At 36.0% G+C, this 16736-nt stretch overlaps 1 protein-coding gene across 2 annotated transcripts in view; it reads left to right on the top strand.

Moving 5' to 3' along the window:
- Positions 1 to 424: 424 nt before the first annotated feature.
- LOC121425046 (low-density lipoprotein receptor-related protein 2-like) overlaps positions 425 to 16736 on the top strand; it is a 79354-nt gene continuing 63042 nt past the window's right edge. For both annotated transcript variants that reach the window (XM_041621005.1, XM_041620996.1), the window contains exon 1: positions 425 to 892. In XM_041621005.1, the coding sequence (XP_041476939.1) occupies positions 832 to 892 (61 nt within the window). In that variant the 5' untranslated portion in view covers positions 425 to 831. The remainder of the gene's footprint in view (positions 893 to 16736) is intronic.

Raw genomic sequence — 16736 nt, 5'->3', positions numbered from 1 at the left:
AATTGATTCATGACTTTGACCCCTAACCCCCCCCCCCCCCCATCTGAAAAACGGATCGAAGCCCCTGATCGGACACGTTTTAGGTACCAGTAATTGCTCCTCGTGAACAAAGACCCCATACAAGTTTTGGAATATTTATATCACTCAATCACTATTGCTTTCACCCCCCCCCCCCCCCTCCCTACAACTCGGACCAGATCTAGGCCAATAATGAACCATCCACACTCCCGGCACACTCCACAGCATTCGAGCTTTGCTTTCGAGATTGCTATCTTCATTAGAAAGCAAGCCAATAGGACGAGCAATACCGTTCGCTCATCTACCAGTACCGTACCACCGGCCCGGTACCTGATCAAAGTGATAGGAGCCACCTCTCGCGCGGAGCCTAGCCACACCGGTACTGCACTGCTGCTAGCTAGCTAACTCGGAAGGCATGATCAAGTACTTTCATCTGATGGCACGTTTACATTTGCTACGAGGACAATCCAACGTGTTTGCCATCTAGACCAACTTGGAAATTAACAGTGAGCTGATGACGTACTCCCTTTGCCAAACAATAATACCCCCTTTTGTTCATGCAGTTCCCCGTTATTTCTGTTTGTCGATGTGCAGTGATCCGTTTCTTCACCCCTTTGTTTCCCGTGGTACCCCGTACCCTATCTCGGTGATCGAATCAGGCAGCGGAGCAGCTGACTTGCGAAAACAGACGCTTCTTCATACGGCTTCACTTGAGGGAAAAGTTGCCTGGAAAGCTCAACCAAAAGACAGTTGCGCTGGGATTGCGTACCATGCGTCAATTTTGACTTGGACAATCATTTGACATTAACCACAATGGCTGACAATAAAGGATTTTTGTTAAATATTGCCATTCTTCTTGCGATGACTCTGATGGGTGAGTTATGAAATCGAGAGTGTCTGTGTATTATTGTTTACATCATGTGAGACGAGAGTGGTGGTAGCAGCATTAATTGTCAAGTATTGGGGTATTACAAAAGGCTTTGATGGGGGCATGCTCTCATTGTGGTATCAAAGACGTGAACACTGTACTGTCAAAGAAGAATGGACGAGAATGAGAGAGAGAGAGAGGGGCATGTGGGCCCCTTGTTGCTTTATCATACTACATGTAGGCCTATCTATTTTTAATAAATTCCCATCACTGCTCTAGTGTAGTCTTAAGCATCATGATTAAAAAAAAACATTTTGACATATATATACTTCTTCATCATGGAGTCTTAAACCGCTGGTCATATAAGAGACACATGTACACAAAGATGGATTCCCTAGGAAATCCATGAGTAGAGGATAAAATCGGTTTGTAGGGGTGAATTTTATATAATGGATATTGCCTGGACTATCTTTTTTATAAATAAAATTCAAACTCCCCTCCAAAGCTATATTTTTCCCTCGGGAGAATATTTTCCCTCAACGCTGCATGCTTTGGGCAAAAGATAATTCTTTGGGAAAAATATAACTCCGTCGGGGAGGGGAAATGTTATTCAAACTACGGTATACACTGTACAGTACGACAATACACCAGACGGTGGACTGTACTGTTTCCAGAAGAAGAAGACATTGTAGGTAGGCAATATTTGTACAATTTCAATATCTAGGAAGGTAATATCTCACTTTACCAGCTAATGCTGTAAAAACCAAGCGCATTAAATGATTTTATTCAATACTACAACACTATCAGTTTGTCTCCTATTGCACAGATAATGTATCTGATGTTGATCAATGCTTTTATCGATATGCTTGATTGCTTTCTAGGAAAGTGAACTGGGTGGAGGACAGTGCTAAATAAACAGTTGTGTGCACACAATGTTGAATACAGTGTAGTCTTCCACAGCCTGCTTATACAGACCTTGTCTGGACCTACATGTATATATTAGTAAATTCCAACTTTAAAGTTCAATTGCTTAATGTTGCATTTAATGCATCATTCTCCCAAATTTTCATAATAAGTATTTACATTGTAAGAGATTGTTCTTTTTCTATTATACTTGACCACAAGATCCATATCTTCTGTGGGTGTATTGTCTGAAATATTGAATTTAATTATGGGAGGCTTTTTATACATGTAGCACATTTCATTGATGTTGTTAGTACCCCAGGTCAGGATTTCCATATACCGGTACATGTAGACTTTATTTTTGAAGGGTGAATTATATTTCCAATTCTTGTGTATGCCTAGTGACATGTACAGTATGTTTTCTACTCGGACCTGATGGAATATATACTGTATGTAATTTATTCATGATATCTGTTTTCTCATATCAAGTTTTTATGCAACTGTAAAGTATATGTGTATTTTATTTTCATATTTTGCGTGAATTTTCGGCCCTCTTGAACATGTATTTTCATGTGCTACAATGTATGCAGTCACTGCACAGTATGTAAACCAGTACATTCCTGTCTTTCATTTATGAATTTAAGTTGATACGATATACTGTACACTGTATTTGAAGTTGACATTAAATTTGTCAATAGATGTCAGGGAATAATTTTGCTTTACAAAATTTTGAATAGCATTTGTGGTCATAAGAGAAAAGCTCTCAACTAAGTCTGATGTACAGTCCTATGTAAGAATATGCTATACAAAAGACTTTATTGATAGTAGTCTTTCAACAATGTGGAGCAAATAGCGATGCGATACCAGGAAAATTATTCCCTTGATGTGAATATATGTACATGTATGTAACATCATCATCATGGAGAGAATTTGACTGATGTCTGATTTATATTTTGTTTTGTTACATGAGAAAGGCTGCCGGGGGGGGTACCAGATGAATCAATTGTATTAATCCCTGGTTTGAAGGACACATAAGATTATCTTTTTTAAGCCTTGATTTACATTTAGTGCAGTTTTGGTATGTAGGCCTACATACATGTACATCCGTACATTGCATTGTTCGTACGTGTACACATTGATTATGGACCTGAAAATAACTAGTGAGTATTGATAGGTTAGTTTCTTAAAGACTGAGAAAACACAAGATTGCTGATGACCTTTGAGATGCAAAAAAAAGACTTACAAATTTGAAAGTCGTTTTGGCACCTCAATTATGCTAGTATGATTTTTATCTAGTTTTGATTCTTCAATATTTTTCTGGGGTGGACTTGACCTTAAAAAGGCCTCCTCATTTGCCCTAGATATTTTGTTTATGCCCATTTCACAATTAACCCCCTTCCCGTTCTATATAACATAGGCCTACATTGTACATGTACATAATTAAGATGCAAAGGCCTGGTCACACCGCCCGAGCGTTGTTGGAGCGGTAGGGAAAGAGGGTCGAATTTCGCTCTCAAAATTGGGGGAAAAAATAAAAACTAAAAAAAAAAAAAAAAAACAATCGAAATCGAAAATGGTGAACGGTAGCGAGCGGTGATGATTTTTTTCTCTCCGCTCCACGACCGCTCCAACAACGCTCGGGCGGTGTGACCATGCCTTGCATGTACAGTACATTGTAATACCCTTTTTTACACAGGCTAAAATTTCCTTAACCCCGTACTATAGGTGGGGCTAAATTGCCATTTAGCCCCACCTATAGTACGGGGTTAAGCTTAGCCCACTTTCTTTTTACACAGCATTTTTGCAAAGTGGGCTAACCCCACCTATAGTACGGGATTATTTGGCCCTGCAAAAAAGCAGGGTTATCCCAGCAATTGCGGTGCTAAGAGCGATAGTACGGGGTTAAGATCGCTAGTGTAAAACGAAAGTGGGCTAAGCTTAACCCGTACTATAGGTGGGGCTAAATAGCAATTTAGCCCCACCTATAGTACGGGGTTAAGGAAATTTTAGCGTGTGTAAAAAGTGTACGAGTGAAGTACTTGTACTACGAATGATCGACAAAAACCACTAGTTTCATGTGTAAAAGCAAGCATTCCTTATCCGGGAAAGCAATAACAATTTGGTATGTGTGAAAAGGAAAAAAATAGTACGGGGTTAAGGATACATGTAGTACGGGGTTAGCGATAGTCCGGGGTTAAGAAAATCCTGTGTAAAAAGGGTATAAGTGTGCTCCATGTATTAGTGGCCTAGCCAAAAAGCTGTGTTGTCATAAACTCTTCCAGCCTGGAAAAGAAAAGCTACATGTACTAGAACCATGAACCATGGTAGGGTCCATGATGAAACCATGGTACAAGTTGTGATGGATAGCTTCATCGCTGGTAAATCATTTTTATGTGGAACCAAGGAGCTTTTGGAACTTTCTCCAGCAAAGGCCTTTTCCTGCTTGGGCACATTTCAGACTTTGTAACAATGTTTTCTGTTGTTGTTGTGGTGGTAGTGGTGGTGGGAATTTCTTCATCTGGCTAGCATGCATGAAAGTTACAGACAAAGAGGATTAGCAACCTACAATGTAATAGGACAGGGGATTATTCTATTCATTTAAAGATTTTTAAAGGAATGAATGGCCCGTTTTTCGGAGTTTGCAGGCAAAAAATTTTCAGGGGCTACTTTTCACAGCTTACTGTACTACCTACTTGTAAATTTGCTAAAAACATTGGATAAAGCTTTAACATACAGCATTGCAATGAATGGGGATTTTCTAGGGACCCTTTTTCATTTCCAGGTGGGGGGGGGGGCTAAATCGTCTCAAGCCCCCATATAATGTTTTCTCCCTGGGGGTCAATGATGAAAGAGTCGAACCTTATTTGTATGTTGGCCTACAGTGGTTACAAACCACAATATCCAATTGTTATTTCACTTTGGTCAGATCACAAGCTCCATCATTATCATGATGATCGAGATGCTATTAAAATACATGTAGATGTAGCCTACATGTACCACACATTTGGATCTCTCTATGTTAAACTCGCTGTGAAAGAAAATGCAAAAGCATTCATCCATACCATTAGCAGAGCTCTAGAGGCATGTGGGTAAAAATAATGCTACATAACTAACATGATTCATATTTCAGTTTATTCCATTTCACATCTGCAGTTTTATTACTTATACATTTCATTTTTATAGCGCAATAAAGTAATAACTGTCGCTGTGATGAGGTGTCAGTTTATGAGAATGCTTCATTTAACGCTGGTACTGTACATGTAGGTCAGGTGTATGTCTCTTTCAGCTCCACCCAACATGGATGAATCATACTTCCAAGTGCATTTGTACATTACATCATTTGAGATCAATCCTATTGTGTACATGTAATCTATCTACATGTACAATGTAGGTACTGTACAACCCTAAGGGAAATACTTTTTCCACCTCTTTTGAGCGAAATCATCACATTGAAATGGGTTGCTACATACATGTAGTTCTGGGTTCTCTATCAGACAGGGTTTACTCTAGATATCTCCAGATTCTAGCCTGTGATGAAACCTGTCTATTTTGGCAAAATTTACATACTGTATTCCATGATTGAATACACCACAACCAAATCCTGAATAGTCCGGCAGCCCAGGAGGTTTATTCAACCGAAAGCCGGACAAGCAAATGACCCCATAGCTGGATGGCATGGACCTTGAAGTTTACAAAAATGCATTGCTGCCGGGTTCTATGCGTGGTCTTCCCTCCGAAATGACGTAATATATGACGTCACTACAAAATGGCCCTATTTTACCATTTTGCAGACATTCTACACATAGCATGAAGTCAAGGGAGAATATCTCAGCCAAATCATGCTTGTTTTGTATGAAACTTTCAAAATATATTGTTCAAGTAATGCACAAGAGATATGCAAAATTTCACGAACAGAAATTATTGTTTACATATGCAAATTACGTAATGAAATTTGCATATCATTAGTTTTGGAGATTTCTCGCATAAAAAATTGTCAAAAATCGATTCAGAAATTTATTTTCTTTTTTAGTGTACTTTATTTGATATTTTTCCTCTCAAGCATAATATCATTGTCTTCATCTATATCTCTACTTTAAGAAAATATATAACAGTAATTGAAAAAGACATTATAGACTGTGATTTCAGCCCCCTTTCCAATATGGTGCGCACGTAGAAATCATGCGTTTTTGGCCTATTTTCACCATATGGCTGAGGTGTGAGAACGAATGCCTACTTTATTGATGTTTCCTGCATTTTGCATGATTTTAAATCTTCCAAACAACATATTTTCCTCTTCATTATGTCTCTGGTGATCAATTAGTCTAGATTCTAGACGTCGGTGTACTTGTTATTTCTCTCCATTTACTTCATTCTCCATCCCCTGCGCGCCTTCCCCAGTGATCGCGCTATCCCCTCTTTCACGCCCTTGAGGAAATCATGCGGCTGTTTTCTTTTCGGGCGTAGAGGTCGAAGATTGTGTTATTGATCACTGAAAAGTAGAACAGTCCTGGCAAAGGACTAGTGATCAATCAATGATTTCAGCAAAAATTGATCGCCCACTGGGCAGTCTATAGGCTACGTTTTCAGCCTAGTTTTCAACAACGAACCTATACCATGTATGACTGCATCGTTGTAGTCGAGTCAGATAAGGGGGTTTCTATGTACCATCAAAATATTTTTCACTCAATGTTTTGGTATTTGCCTAAAGTGTCTTGTTAATGAATCTTGATGTTCCCTTCCCAAAATCGTGTCCAACAGAGTTCAAAATTGATATCTTTGGCGGCCCTCTTGGACTTTTTTTAATGAAAATCAATTATTTTCATATTTTATTGCACAAAGTCTGACAATGGGAAATTTTAAATCAATACGCATTTCACTAGGATTTGGATAGTAGAAATCGGTTGAAATTGTTTTCTGGATAGTCCGGTTAATATATTAAAAAAAATTCATCAAAAATTTTGAACCAAAATGGTCATGTGCATTGACATCTATCTGTTTCATCTTGCATCCGATCGCCTTTGTTGATGTGCCTAACATGCAGAAAATAACGTACTTAGCGATCGATAGAAAGGTATGTATTACTTGTATCATGTGTATGAGGGTAAAAGGCATTTTCTACACAAAGCAATTTTTATGATAATTAAATCTCTTGAAAAAGATAGAAGTTCGAGGCATTGCTCTGCATTTTCATTTTGCATGCAATTACTCTCGGGCACCTTAAAGCATAGTCCCACAAGAACCAGTAAAATGTTACATACAGTACCATACCATTATCCATAGCTTGACTATTATGATATCGTGCTTTTCGGAGCCCCCAATGTGGTAAAATTTTGTTTTGAGTATGTAATTTTTTCCTTTAAATCATTTTTCTCTATCAGCTACATATAAAGAAATTGGGGCATAGCAAAGCCTACCCCTCAGGGGGCTGCCAAAGTCACCCAATCTTTTTTTCGTATCTTGCCAGTTTCTCGGAAAATTAGTCATTTTGAGGCAAACAGTGTTTCTGCCTTGCGGTAAGGCCCTTGTTTTTTGTTTTGTAACCACATAAAGATGACAAAGTAGGATCTTCTTTATCAGTTACATATGTCTATTTTCATTCTTTATTGTAAAAATGCAGTTTGAGCCCCATTCAGACAAAAGGGCATTTCTGCTATATAGTAAAGCTAGCTTTGATTTTGGAAACCACTTGGAAATAAAAGAAGAGGCATTTTTTTCTATCAGCTACATGTAGAAAAAGTGCTTGCATATCGACTGCTACCTTCTTCAGAGGCTCCAAGATTGGCAGATTTTCCCCATATTGGAAAAAATATGGAAAAGGGGTGGGTGACTTTCGGAACCCCCGGAGGGGATAGACTTTGCTTTGCAACCACTTATTAGCAGCAGATTGAAGAAAGTCTACTCCTTTAATTCCATGTAGTTTCAAAAGAATGAAACTGGCTTCACCATATAGCAGAAACGCTTTTTGCCTGAATGGGGGCTCGAAAATAGCACATTTTCCCATAAACAGGTAAAGTATGGAAAAAGTGTAGGTGATTTCGGCGACCCCATAAGGGGGGTATGTTCCAATATGCCAACACCTCTTTATATGTAGCAGATAGAGGAAACTCTACTCTTTTGTCTCCATATAGTTTAAAAGCAATAAGAGTAGTTTTACTACATAGCAGAAACACCTTTTGCCTCAATGGGGGCTCGAAAATAGCATATTTTCCCATAAATAGGTAAATATGGAAAAAGGTTAGGTGAATTTGGCGACCCCCCAAGGGGGTATGTTCCAATATGCCAACACCTCTATGTAGCAGATAGAGGAAACTCTACTCTTTCGTCTCCATATAGTTTAAAAGCAATAAGAGTAGTTTTACTACATAGCAGAAACACCTTTTGCCTCAATGGGGGCTCGAAAATAGCATATTTTCCCATAAATAATTAAAATATGAAATAGGGTAGGTGATTTTGGTGACCCCTGAGGGGTATGTTCCAATATGCCAACACCTCTTTATATGTAGCAGATAGAGGAAACTCTACTCTTTCGTCTCCATATAGCTTAAAAGCAATAAGAGTAGTTTTACTACATAGCAGAAACACCTTTTGCCTCAATGGGGGCTCGAAAATAGCACATTTGCCCATGAATTTGCAAATTACGTAAAAGGGGCGGGTAACTTTGGCAGTTCCCAAAGGTGTTAGGCTTTACTGTACCAGCACTTCTTATATGTAGCAGATAGAAGAAAGTCTACTCTTTCGTCTCCATATAGTTAGAAAATAATAAAGGTGGCCTTACTACATAGCAGAAGCACTTTTGCCTCAATGGGGCCTCGAATGGCTCGAAAATAGCATATTTTCCATAAATAGGTAAAATATGGGAAAAGGGTAAGTGATTTCGGAGACCCCCTAAAGGGGTATGTTCCAATATGCCAACACCTCTTTACATGTAGCAGATAGAAGAAACTCTACTCTTTCGTCTCCATATAGTTTGAAAATAATAAACGTGGTTTTACTAAATAGCAGAAGCACTTTTTGCCCCAATGGGGGCTCGAAAATAGCATATTTTCCCATTAATGGGCAAAATACGTATAATATCGGGTAACTTCAGCAGTCCTCAGAGGGGGTAGGCTTTGCTGTAACAGCACACCTTTTTTGTAGCAGATAGAGGAAACTCTACTCTTGTCTCCACATAGTTTAAAAACAATGAAAGTGGCCGTACTACATAGCAGCAACACTTTTTGCCTCAATGGGGGCTTGAAAAAGCATATTTTCCCACAAATAGGTAAAATATGAAAAAGGGTGGGTGATTTCGACGCTCCCTGAAGGGGGTATGCTTCAGTATGCTAGTAGCAGATAGAGGAAACTCTACCCTTCTTATCTCCATGTAGTTTAAAAAGAATGAAAGTGGCTTTATTCCATATCAGAAACGTTTTTTGCCTTAATATGGGCTCCAAAGTGGCATATTTTCCAATAAATGGGTGATAATGTATTTGCCCTTTAACTAAGCAAATAAAGACATACATATTGTCATGAAGAGTTACAGTATTATCGGTATATTATATCCTCTTTCGTGTCGAATGCTGATATTTTGAAATAGTTGTTGATGTTAATGATTGAACAGATAGATATCAATGCACATGCAAATTTTTGACCAAAATCATGCCCATTTCGGGATAAATTTTATTTCAAAATATATCATCAGAAAACGAATTAAGTCGATTTCTATCCCAATCATAGAGAAATGCGTATTGATTAAAAGATTGTCCCATTGTCAGACTCTGTGCAATAAAATATGAAAATAATTGATTTTCATTTTAAAAAAGTCCAAGAGGGCCGCCAAAGATATCAATTTTGAACCCCGTTGGACACGATTTTGGAAGGGAACATCAAGATTCATTAACGAGACAGTTTAGACAAATACCAAAACGTTGATTGAAAAATTGAGTGAAAAATATTTTGATGGTACACAGGAACCTCTTATCCGACTCGACTACAACGATGCAGTCTTACATGGTATAGGTTCGTTGTTGAAAACTAGGCTGAAAACGTAGCCTATAGACTGCCCAATGGGCAATCAATCTGTGCTGAAATCACAGAAAATCACTGAAATTACCAGAGTCAAAATGAAGATGAAAATATGTTGTTTGGAAGATTTAATATCATGCAAAATGCAAGAAGCACTAATAAAGTAGGCATATCGGTCGCCCACCTCAGCTATATGGTGAAAATAGGCCAAAAACGCACGATTTCTATGTGCGCACCATATTGAAAAGGGGGCTGAAATCACAGTCTATAATGTCATTTCCAATTACTGATATATATTTTCTTAAAGTAGAGATATAGATGAAGACAATGATATTATGCTTGAGAGGAAAAATATCAAATAAAGTACACTAAAAAAGAAAATAAATTTCTGAATCGATTTTCGACAATTTTTTATGCAAGAAATCTCCAAAACTAATGATATGCAAATTTCATTACGTAATTTGCATATGTAAACAATAATTTCTGTTCGTGAAATTTTGCATATTTCTTGTGCACTACTTGAACAATATATTTTGAAAGTTTCATACAAAACAAGCATGATTTGGCTGAGATATTCTCCCTTGACTTCATGCTATGTGTAGAATGTCTGAAAAATGGTAAAATAGGGCCATTTTGTAGTGACGTCATATATTACGTCATTTCGGAGGGAAGACCACGCATAGAACCCGGCAGCAATGCATTTTTGTAAACTTCAAGGTCCATGCCATCCAGCTATGGGGTCATTTGCTTGTCCGGCTTTCGGTTGAATAAACCTCCTGGGCTGCCGGACTAGAATGTGCCTCTACATGTACTTGTTAATTCTCGAGAAAATTTGTATTTAATTACATTTAATTACATCAATTACATTACAGCTATAAAATATACTTAATTTACAGATCTTTGGATTGTAATCTCAAGATTAATCCAACAAAATAGCATATCAGGTGCCTGTTTCATAATCTGTATACATGTACATGTAATAATAAGTTTGCAATTCTGAAACCCATCAATTTAAGTGGCTGGTGGTAAACTTGTTATAGAAGCTGTTTAACAAGTCTGTATGAAATGGAAGTAAATCTTCAGAACGAATATATTGAAATTTCAATATTTCTGTGAATGGGACAAGTTTGCTGAATGAGCTGTATAGATTTTTGAAAACAAAATTGGGTTGGTGCTAATGGGCCATAAATAGTATTTCCCAATTATCTCACTATTGTTAGTCTGCAGGAAAATTACTTATTTTTTGCATTCAATCCTTACATATCATGTAGGTCTGCAATGTGAGAAAATGATCAAAGTAACAATTTTTCCTGGTTCAAATTTGTTTGCTCTTTGACTTTTGAATAGTGAGTCAACCTTGATATATTTCAAGAAATACAGGTTTTACCCTAGAAAGAGAACACTATTGTTTGAGGGTGTCAAATGGACGTTATTGAGTTTGATGTTACAGGGACCCCATGTACATTCCTGTTCAGAATGCCGTCAGACGTCTGTTTCCCTTATATTATTTTTTTTTATATTTGTGCATTGTTGTAAATTCATGTACACAGTAGCGGACCGTGACCCGGAGGAGACAAAGCATTGGGGGGGCACTGCATTGTTTGTGAACAATGCCGTGCCCCCCCAATGCTTTGTCTCCTCGGGGTCACGGTCCGCCACTGCATGTACATGTACATATATTATTGTACATGTAATGTATATGGACATGAACATGTTCATAAATTTGCATGTAGTGTGAAAACAGAGGAGATGTAACATAGAAGTTTTATGAGGTATATATATCAAAATGCCTATATTTACATTTTATAGTGACACTCTGAACTGTGATCATGATTGCATTTTTAGCTCATCCAGCCCGAAGGGCCAGATTAGCTTTTGCCGTGGCGTGGCGTCCATTGTCTGTCGTTTGTCCAAAATTTCAAAATGCTTCTTCTTCGTCCTTTCAAGTCCGATTTCAGTTCCATTTGCTTTATATGATAATGATAGCAGGAGGTGGGGGATTAAAATTTCCACACAGAACTTTGAAACTCTTACACGCATTTTTAAAAATTCACATAAAATGCTTCTTTATTTGTTTACTGATTAGATTTAGATTTTTTGCTTCCTTCTGGTAGAGCTTCATGAGGTTCTTTAAACTTCTATACAGAATTTTGAAATTTGACTAGAATTCTTTTTATTCTTATTTATGCAAAATTTATTTTTAAAAATTCACATCAAATGCTTTTTCTTCTTTAAATGTTGACCGTTTTTTTTCCAACTGGTATAACTTCATTGAATTGAATTGAATTGAATTTATTTCCGTTAAAAAACAGAAAACAATACATATAAAATTATACATATGGATTGGTAAATAGAAAACGGGAGGATGGCCCTACTCAGCAGCATCAATCATGGTGCTGCTGGTCTACCGAGGGCCTCGGTAGACCAGCATTCATGAGGTCCTCTAAGCATCTACACAGAATTTTTAAATTTTGAGTTCAAAGTTATGCTAATTATGCAAAAATTATTCAAAAATCATAGAAAATGCCCTTTCTTCTTTATTTGTTGACCAAGTTTTTTTTGTTCTTCCATCTGGTAGAGCTGCATGAGGTTCATCAAACCAAACTTGTTCACAGAATTTTGAAATTTTGACTAGAAAATTATTTATGCTAATTTATGCAAAATTTACTCATCACACAAAAATGCTTTATCTTTATTTGTTGACCAATTTTGATTTTTTTTCATCTATCTGGTAGAACTATATGAGTGTCACCAAATTTCCACACAAGAATTTAAAAATTTTGACTAGAAAATTATCTATGCTAATTTATGCAAAATTTATTCATACATGTAAATCACGCAAAATATTTTTTTTCCTTCATTTGTTGATCAATTTCAAATTTGTTTGCTTTATATGATAGCTCTTTAAAAAGTAGGGATGCAAAAGGGCAAGTCCAAGAATTCGCGCGTGTTACGTATGGGACATTTCAGAGGCTTCAATGACCTGAAAAATAGTGTTGACTTTGATTAGATTGAATACCCCCATGATGGTAGACATCTAGGAGAAGAATAATCATGGAAAAAATGGTGACATATGACCTTGACCTTGAACTTTTAGAGAGAAAAGATGGGCCGTTACGTATGGGACGCAGAAAAAAGACAAGTTTTAAAACATTTTTTTCAAGTTGAGAATTCTCTGAAAGTATTTCATTTGACAACTTGTAACTTAGTGTGATAGAATTCACAGTACTCTAGTATATCTAAGGCAAGTTTCATGTCATAAGTCAAATCCCTCTAATTACAGACTCTAATTAAACAAATTAATGACATGTTACGTATGGGACAGTTACGTAAGGGACATTTTGTCCCCATAGAGAACGTACACAATTTTCCCCATAATTAAAAAAAAATGAAATAATTTAAAATATGGAAATAACCAAGGAGTTTCTGTCTTTTCAAATGTTCTATTGAGACATATTTGATATGACTGAAAAGGAAATTAGCCATTTTAACATTTTTTTTCTTGTTTTTCATGGTTTCATGAATTTCTTATGTATTTCTATTTTTTTTTTTTTTTTCATATTTTTCCATTTTCACAATTTTTTCGCTTCAGTTGTTTTTATTAATCAGTATTTATAACAAATCAGTCTTTAAAAACTAAAGAAAAGGTAAATAATCACTATTTAGAGCACTCTTGAAATTTGTTTTTCTCCATTCACTTTGTACACAAATCTCCCCATTGACATTGTGTGTAAATGTCCCATACGTAACATGTTGTCCCATACGTAACAAATTTTAATTAACTTTTAATTAAAAAGTAAACTCTATTTTTGAAACTTTTTGTGGTATAACATTTTCATACTTTATAAATTAGAAATTCCCAGAGATGCAACAATACAAGTATTGTATTATGAGAAATAACTTAAAAAAACATCCTCAAAATGTTACGTATGGGACATTCCATCCTTGGACAAGACCTAATTTGCATAATTAATTAGATGACACCACTTTTTTTCCCTCATAAGTATTAAGATGTTAGGGGGGTCCATGTCCCACCTATGACTAAATCTCACAAATTTTGTTTTTATTTTCTATGAGTTTATAATTGTCCCATACGTAACGCCCATATTACCAATTATGCAAATTAGGTGCCCAAAATTAGCATAAATATGCATATTATCACATTTTTCTTAATGAAATTTTAAAATTCAACATTTAGGCTTTCTTACTCCACCAAAGATAACTTCTTAAATTAAAGATGAAATTTTGCCTTCTAGGGTGACCTTTTCTTGCCTTCTTGGACTTGCCCAAAATTTCAATGCAGAATTTTGAAACTCATTAAATATGCTAATTTATCCATATTTTTCAAAACTCCCCCCAAAATACTTCATATTTGTTGACTGATTTTGATTTTATTTTTTTTCCATCTGAGAGCTTCACCAGGTTCTACGCAGAATTCAGAAATTTTGACTAGAAAATTATTTATGCTAATTTATACAAAATTTATTCATAGATCACAAACAATACTTTTTCAATGTCATTTCTTCATAAATTTCCACTCTGTTTCCTAAATTGTCAAATTCACTACATTGTCAACTGGGCTAGAATGAAAAATTGTGTTAAATTTTGTTGCGAGGTGCCAGATGAGCTCCATTTCATTGATGTGCTACATTGTTTCTTTAACGTTTTACCAAAAATATTCTTTAAAATCTCACAAAAATCTTTCATTGCAATATTGCTAAGAAAAATATTTAGAATCATAGATTCATTACACACATCTGTGTTTATCTGGTACATGTAGGCCTACGTATGTGATTGCAAAGATTTGAATACAAAACATTCTTTAATAACGTTTGAATAAAATTGAATTGAATATGAAAAGATACTGTATATTATTTTTCTATTTTCAGTGGTATGGAAGGGGTGTAATTTGTACTTTTTATAATTAGTTTACATTTCATAAAATGTACAGTATGTATTCTGATGCAATATAGTACATGTATGATTTGCCTGTTTGGATGATGGAGTGCCCCTAGCCCAGCATGACTGTTCAGGATTCTTTCTAGATCATTGTGTTTTGTGTGGGTGGAAAGCTACTTTAATAACAGGTTCAATAAACTTTCACTTTGAAAGGGATTACCTAGCTGGAGTGTTGTGAAATTTCAGCTTCTTTCACTTTTTGTTCAGACTACATAGACTCGGGTATACTGGATCAAATACAGTGTAGAGTGTAGCCTACATATGTAGTAGCAATACACTACCTAATTAAAACCCAGAAGAAAACTTATGAGTACAGCATATTGGTTGGTTTTGTTAATCTGTGTTTAATAGCTCCATGTTTTGAGAATTGCTTTGATCAATGCAACCATTACCTGTTGATGTAATGTGATCTGCATTTTAATGAGTGATTCATGTGCAGGTTATACAATGTATATAGTACCAATCTGATTTGACAGATTAAAGGACAGTGCCAGACAAATAATGGGTGGCTAAAACTGTATTTAGGCTATATACATTGGAGTTAAATATATTGCCTCCACTTTAAGATAAAAAAAAATATTTTTTTTTTGTTAAGATTGTAATTTTCGGGGCATGATGAACTACAATGATATCCAGAGTGTGGCAGTTTCACCTACAATGGTCAAATGTACGCTTGCTTTTTTAACCAAATGAAATTACGCTGTAACTCCTTGCCCTTTCCCATACATTGTCTGTTGTGCCTTGCCTTGAGCAGTTTTAATCTAAAATGGATCTAGGGCTAAATAATATCATATTATGAGATAATTTGATTAGGTACAAAGAGAAAAAGGTAGGAATTAAAAATGATGTGTACATACTGTAATAATGAAAGAAAGAACATCTTAGCAGTTTTTGCATTGCGAAGGCTGGACTGTAAACTTGCAGCATGTTCACATTGATTGAAATTATGGGTTGCATCTGATATTATGGAATGAATAGACAAGATGTTTGTTAAAAATTCAAATATCATACATGTTGTGAATGGCGTCAATGCAGAAAATGACACTTTGGGTTATTTTGTCATCATTGTCATTTTTTGTGTTGAATTGAAATATTACAAGTTTAGATTTATACATTATTTGCAAAAAAATGATTAATGTGATAGGTCCCCACCAAGAGGATCGATGAATCAATATTTCCTCCATGTACAGAAATATTTTTCCCCAGGGCCTTTGTCCAGAGCGCACACCACTGAAAGGAAAAATTCCCCAAGGGGAAAATATATCTTCCGAAGGGAGTTGAAATGTTAACAGATACATGTAGTCTAGTACATGTACATGTATGTATCTGTTTCTAAAATTTTATATTCAGATTCACAAAGACTAAGAGACTCTGCATTGTACTTATGGTATGATTGAAATGCTTGTGTACATGTAATGTACATGTAGCTCTGATCCATCAAATCATAATAAAAGAACAGCATGCACGAATCAAGCTAATTACCGGTACCTGATTACGCAGCATATTAGCTGTGAGAGATGTCATCTCGGTGAATATATAACGCTGCTGTTTGCAATGCAATGCTGATTTATTCTATGAGATGACCCCAAAATGTGTATTGACCTATCACTGAATCAAATCTTTAACTTAATACACTGTACAGTATACCGTTATAAATAGATCTGTGTTAAATTATTCAGATTTGGCCCCTAAAAGTGAATGCAGCCACTGTTTGTAGACTGTTCTGTTTTGAAACTAAATATGCACAATGTACATGTATACATCTAACCACACATGTACAGTACATACCAGTTTTAATAGCTTTCATATAGAACTTCTACATCTACATTAGATCACGGGCGGTGTTGTGAGTTGAAATTAGCCATTATCTCATTTAGTTGAGTGCATTGTATACATGTAGTACCTGGCTCTCCATGTGTGACATCTGTAAGGTACGAAAGCCATGTTCATACTTTCTCAAAGTGAAATTGCTTGATTATTGTTC

This window comes from Lytechinus variegatus, chromosome 1, assembly GCF_018143015.1.
Source record: "Lytechinus variegatus isolate NC3 chromosome 1, Lvar_3.0, whole genome shotgun sequence".
NCBI classification, from domain to species: Eukaryota; Metazoa; Echinodermata; class Echinoidea; order Temnopleuroida; family Toxopneustidae; genus Lytechinus; species Lytechinus variegatus.
The sequence above is the reverse complement of the archived record's forward strand: the minus strand, read 5'-3'. Positions and strand labels throughout refer to the sequence as shown.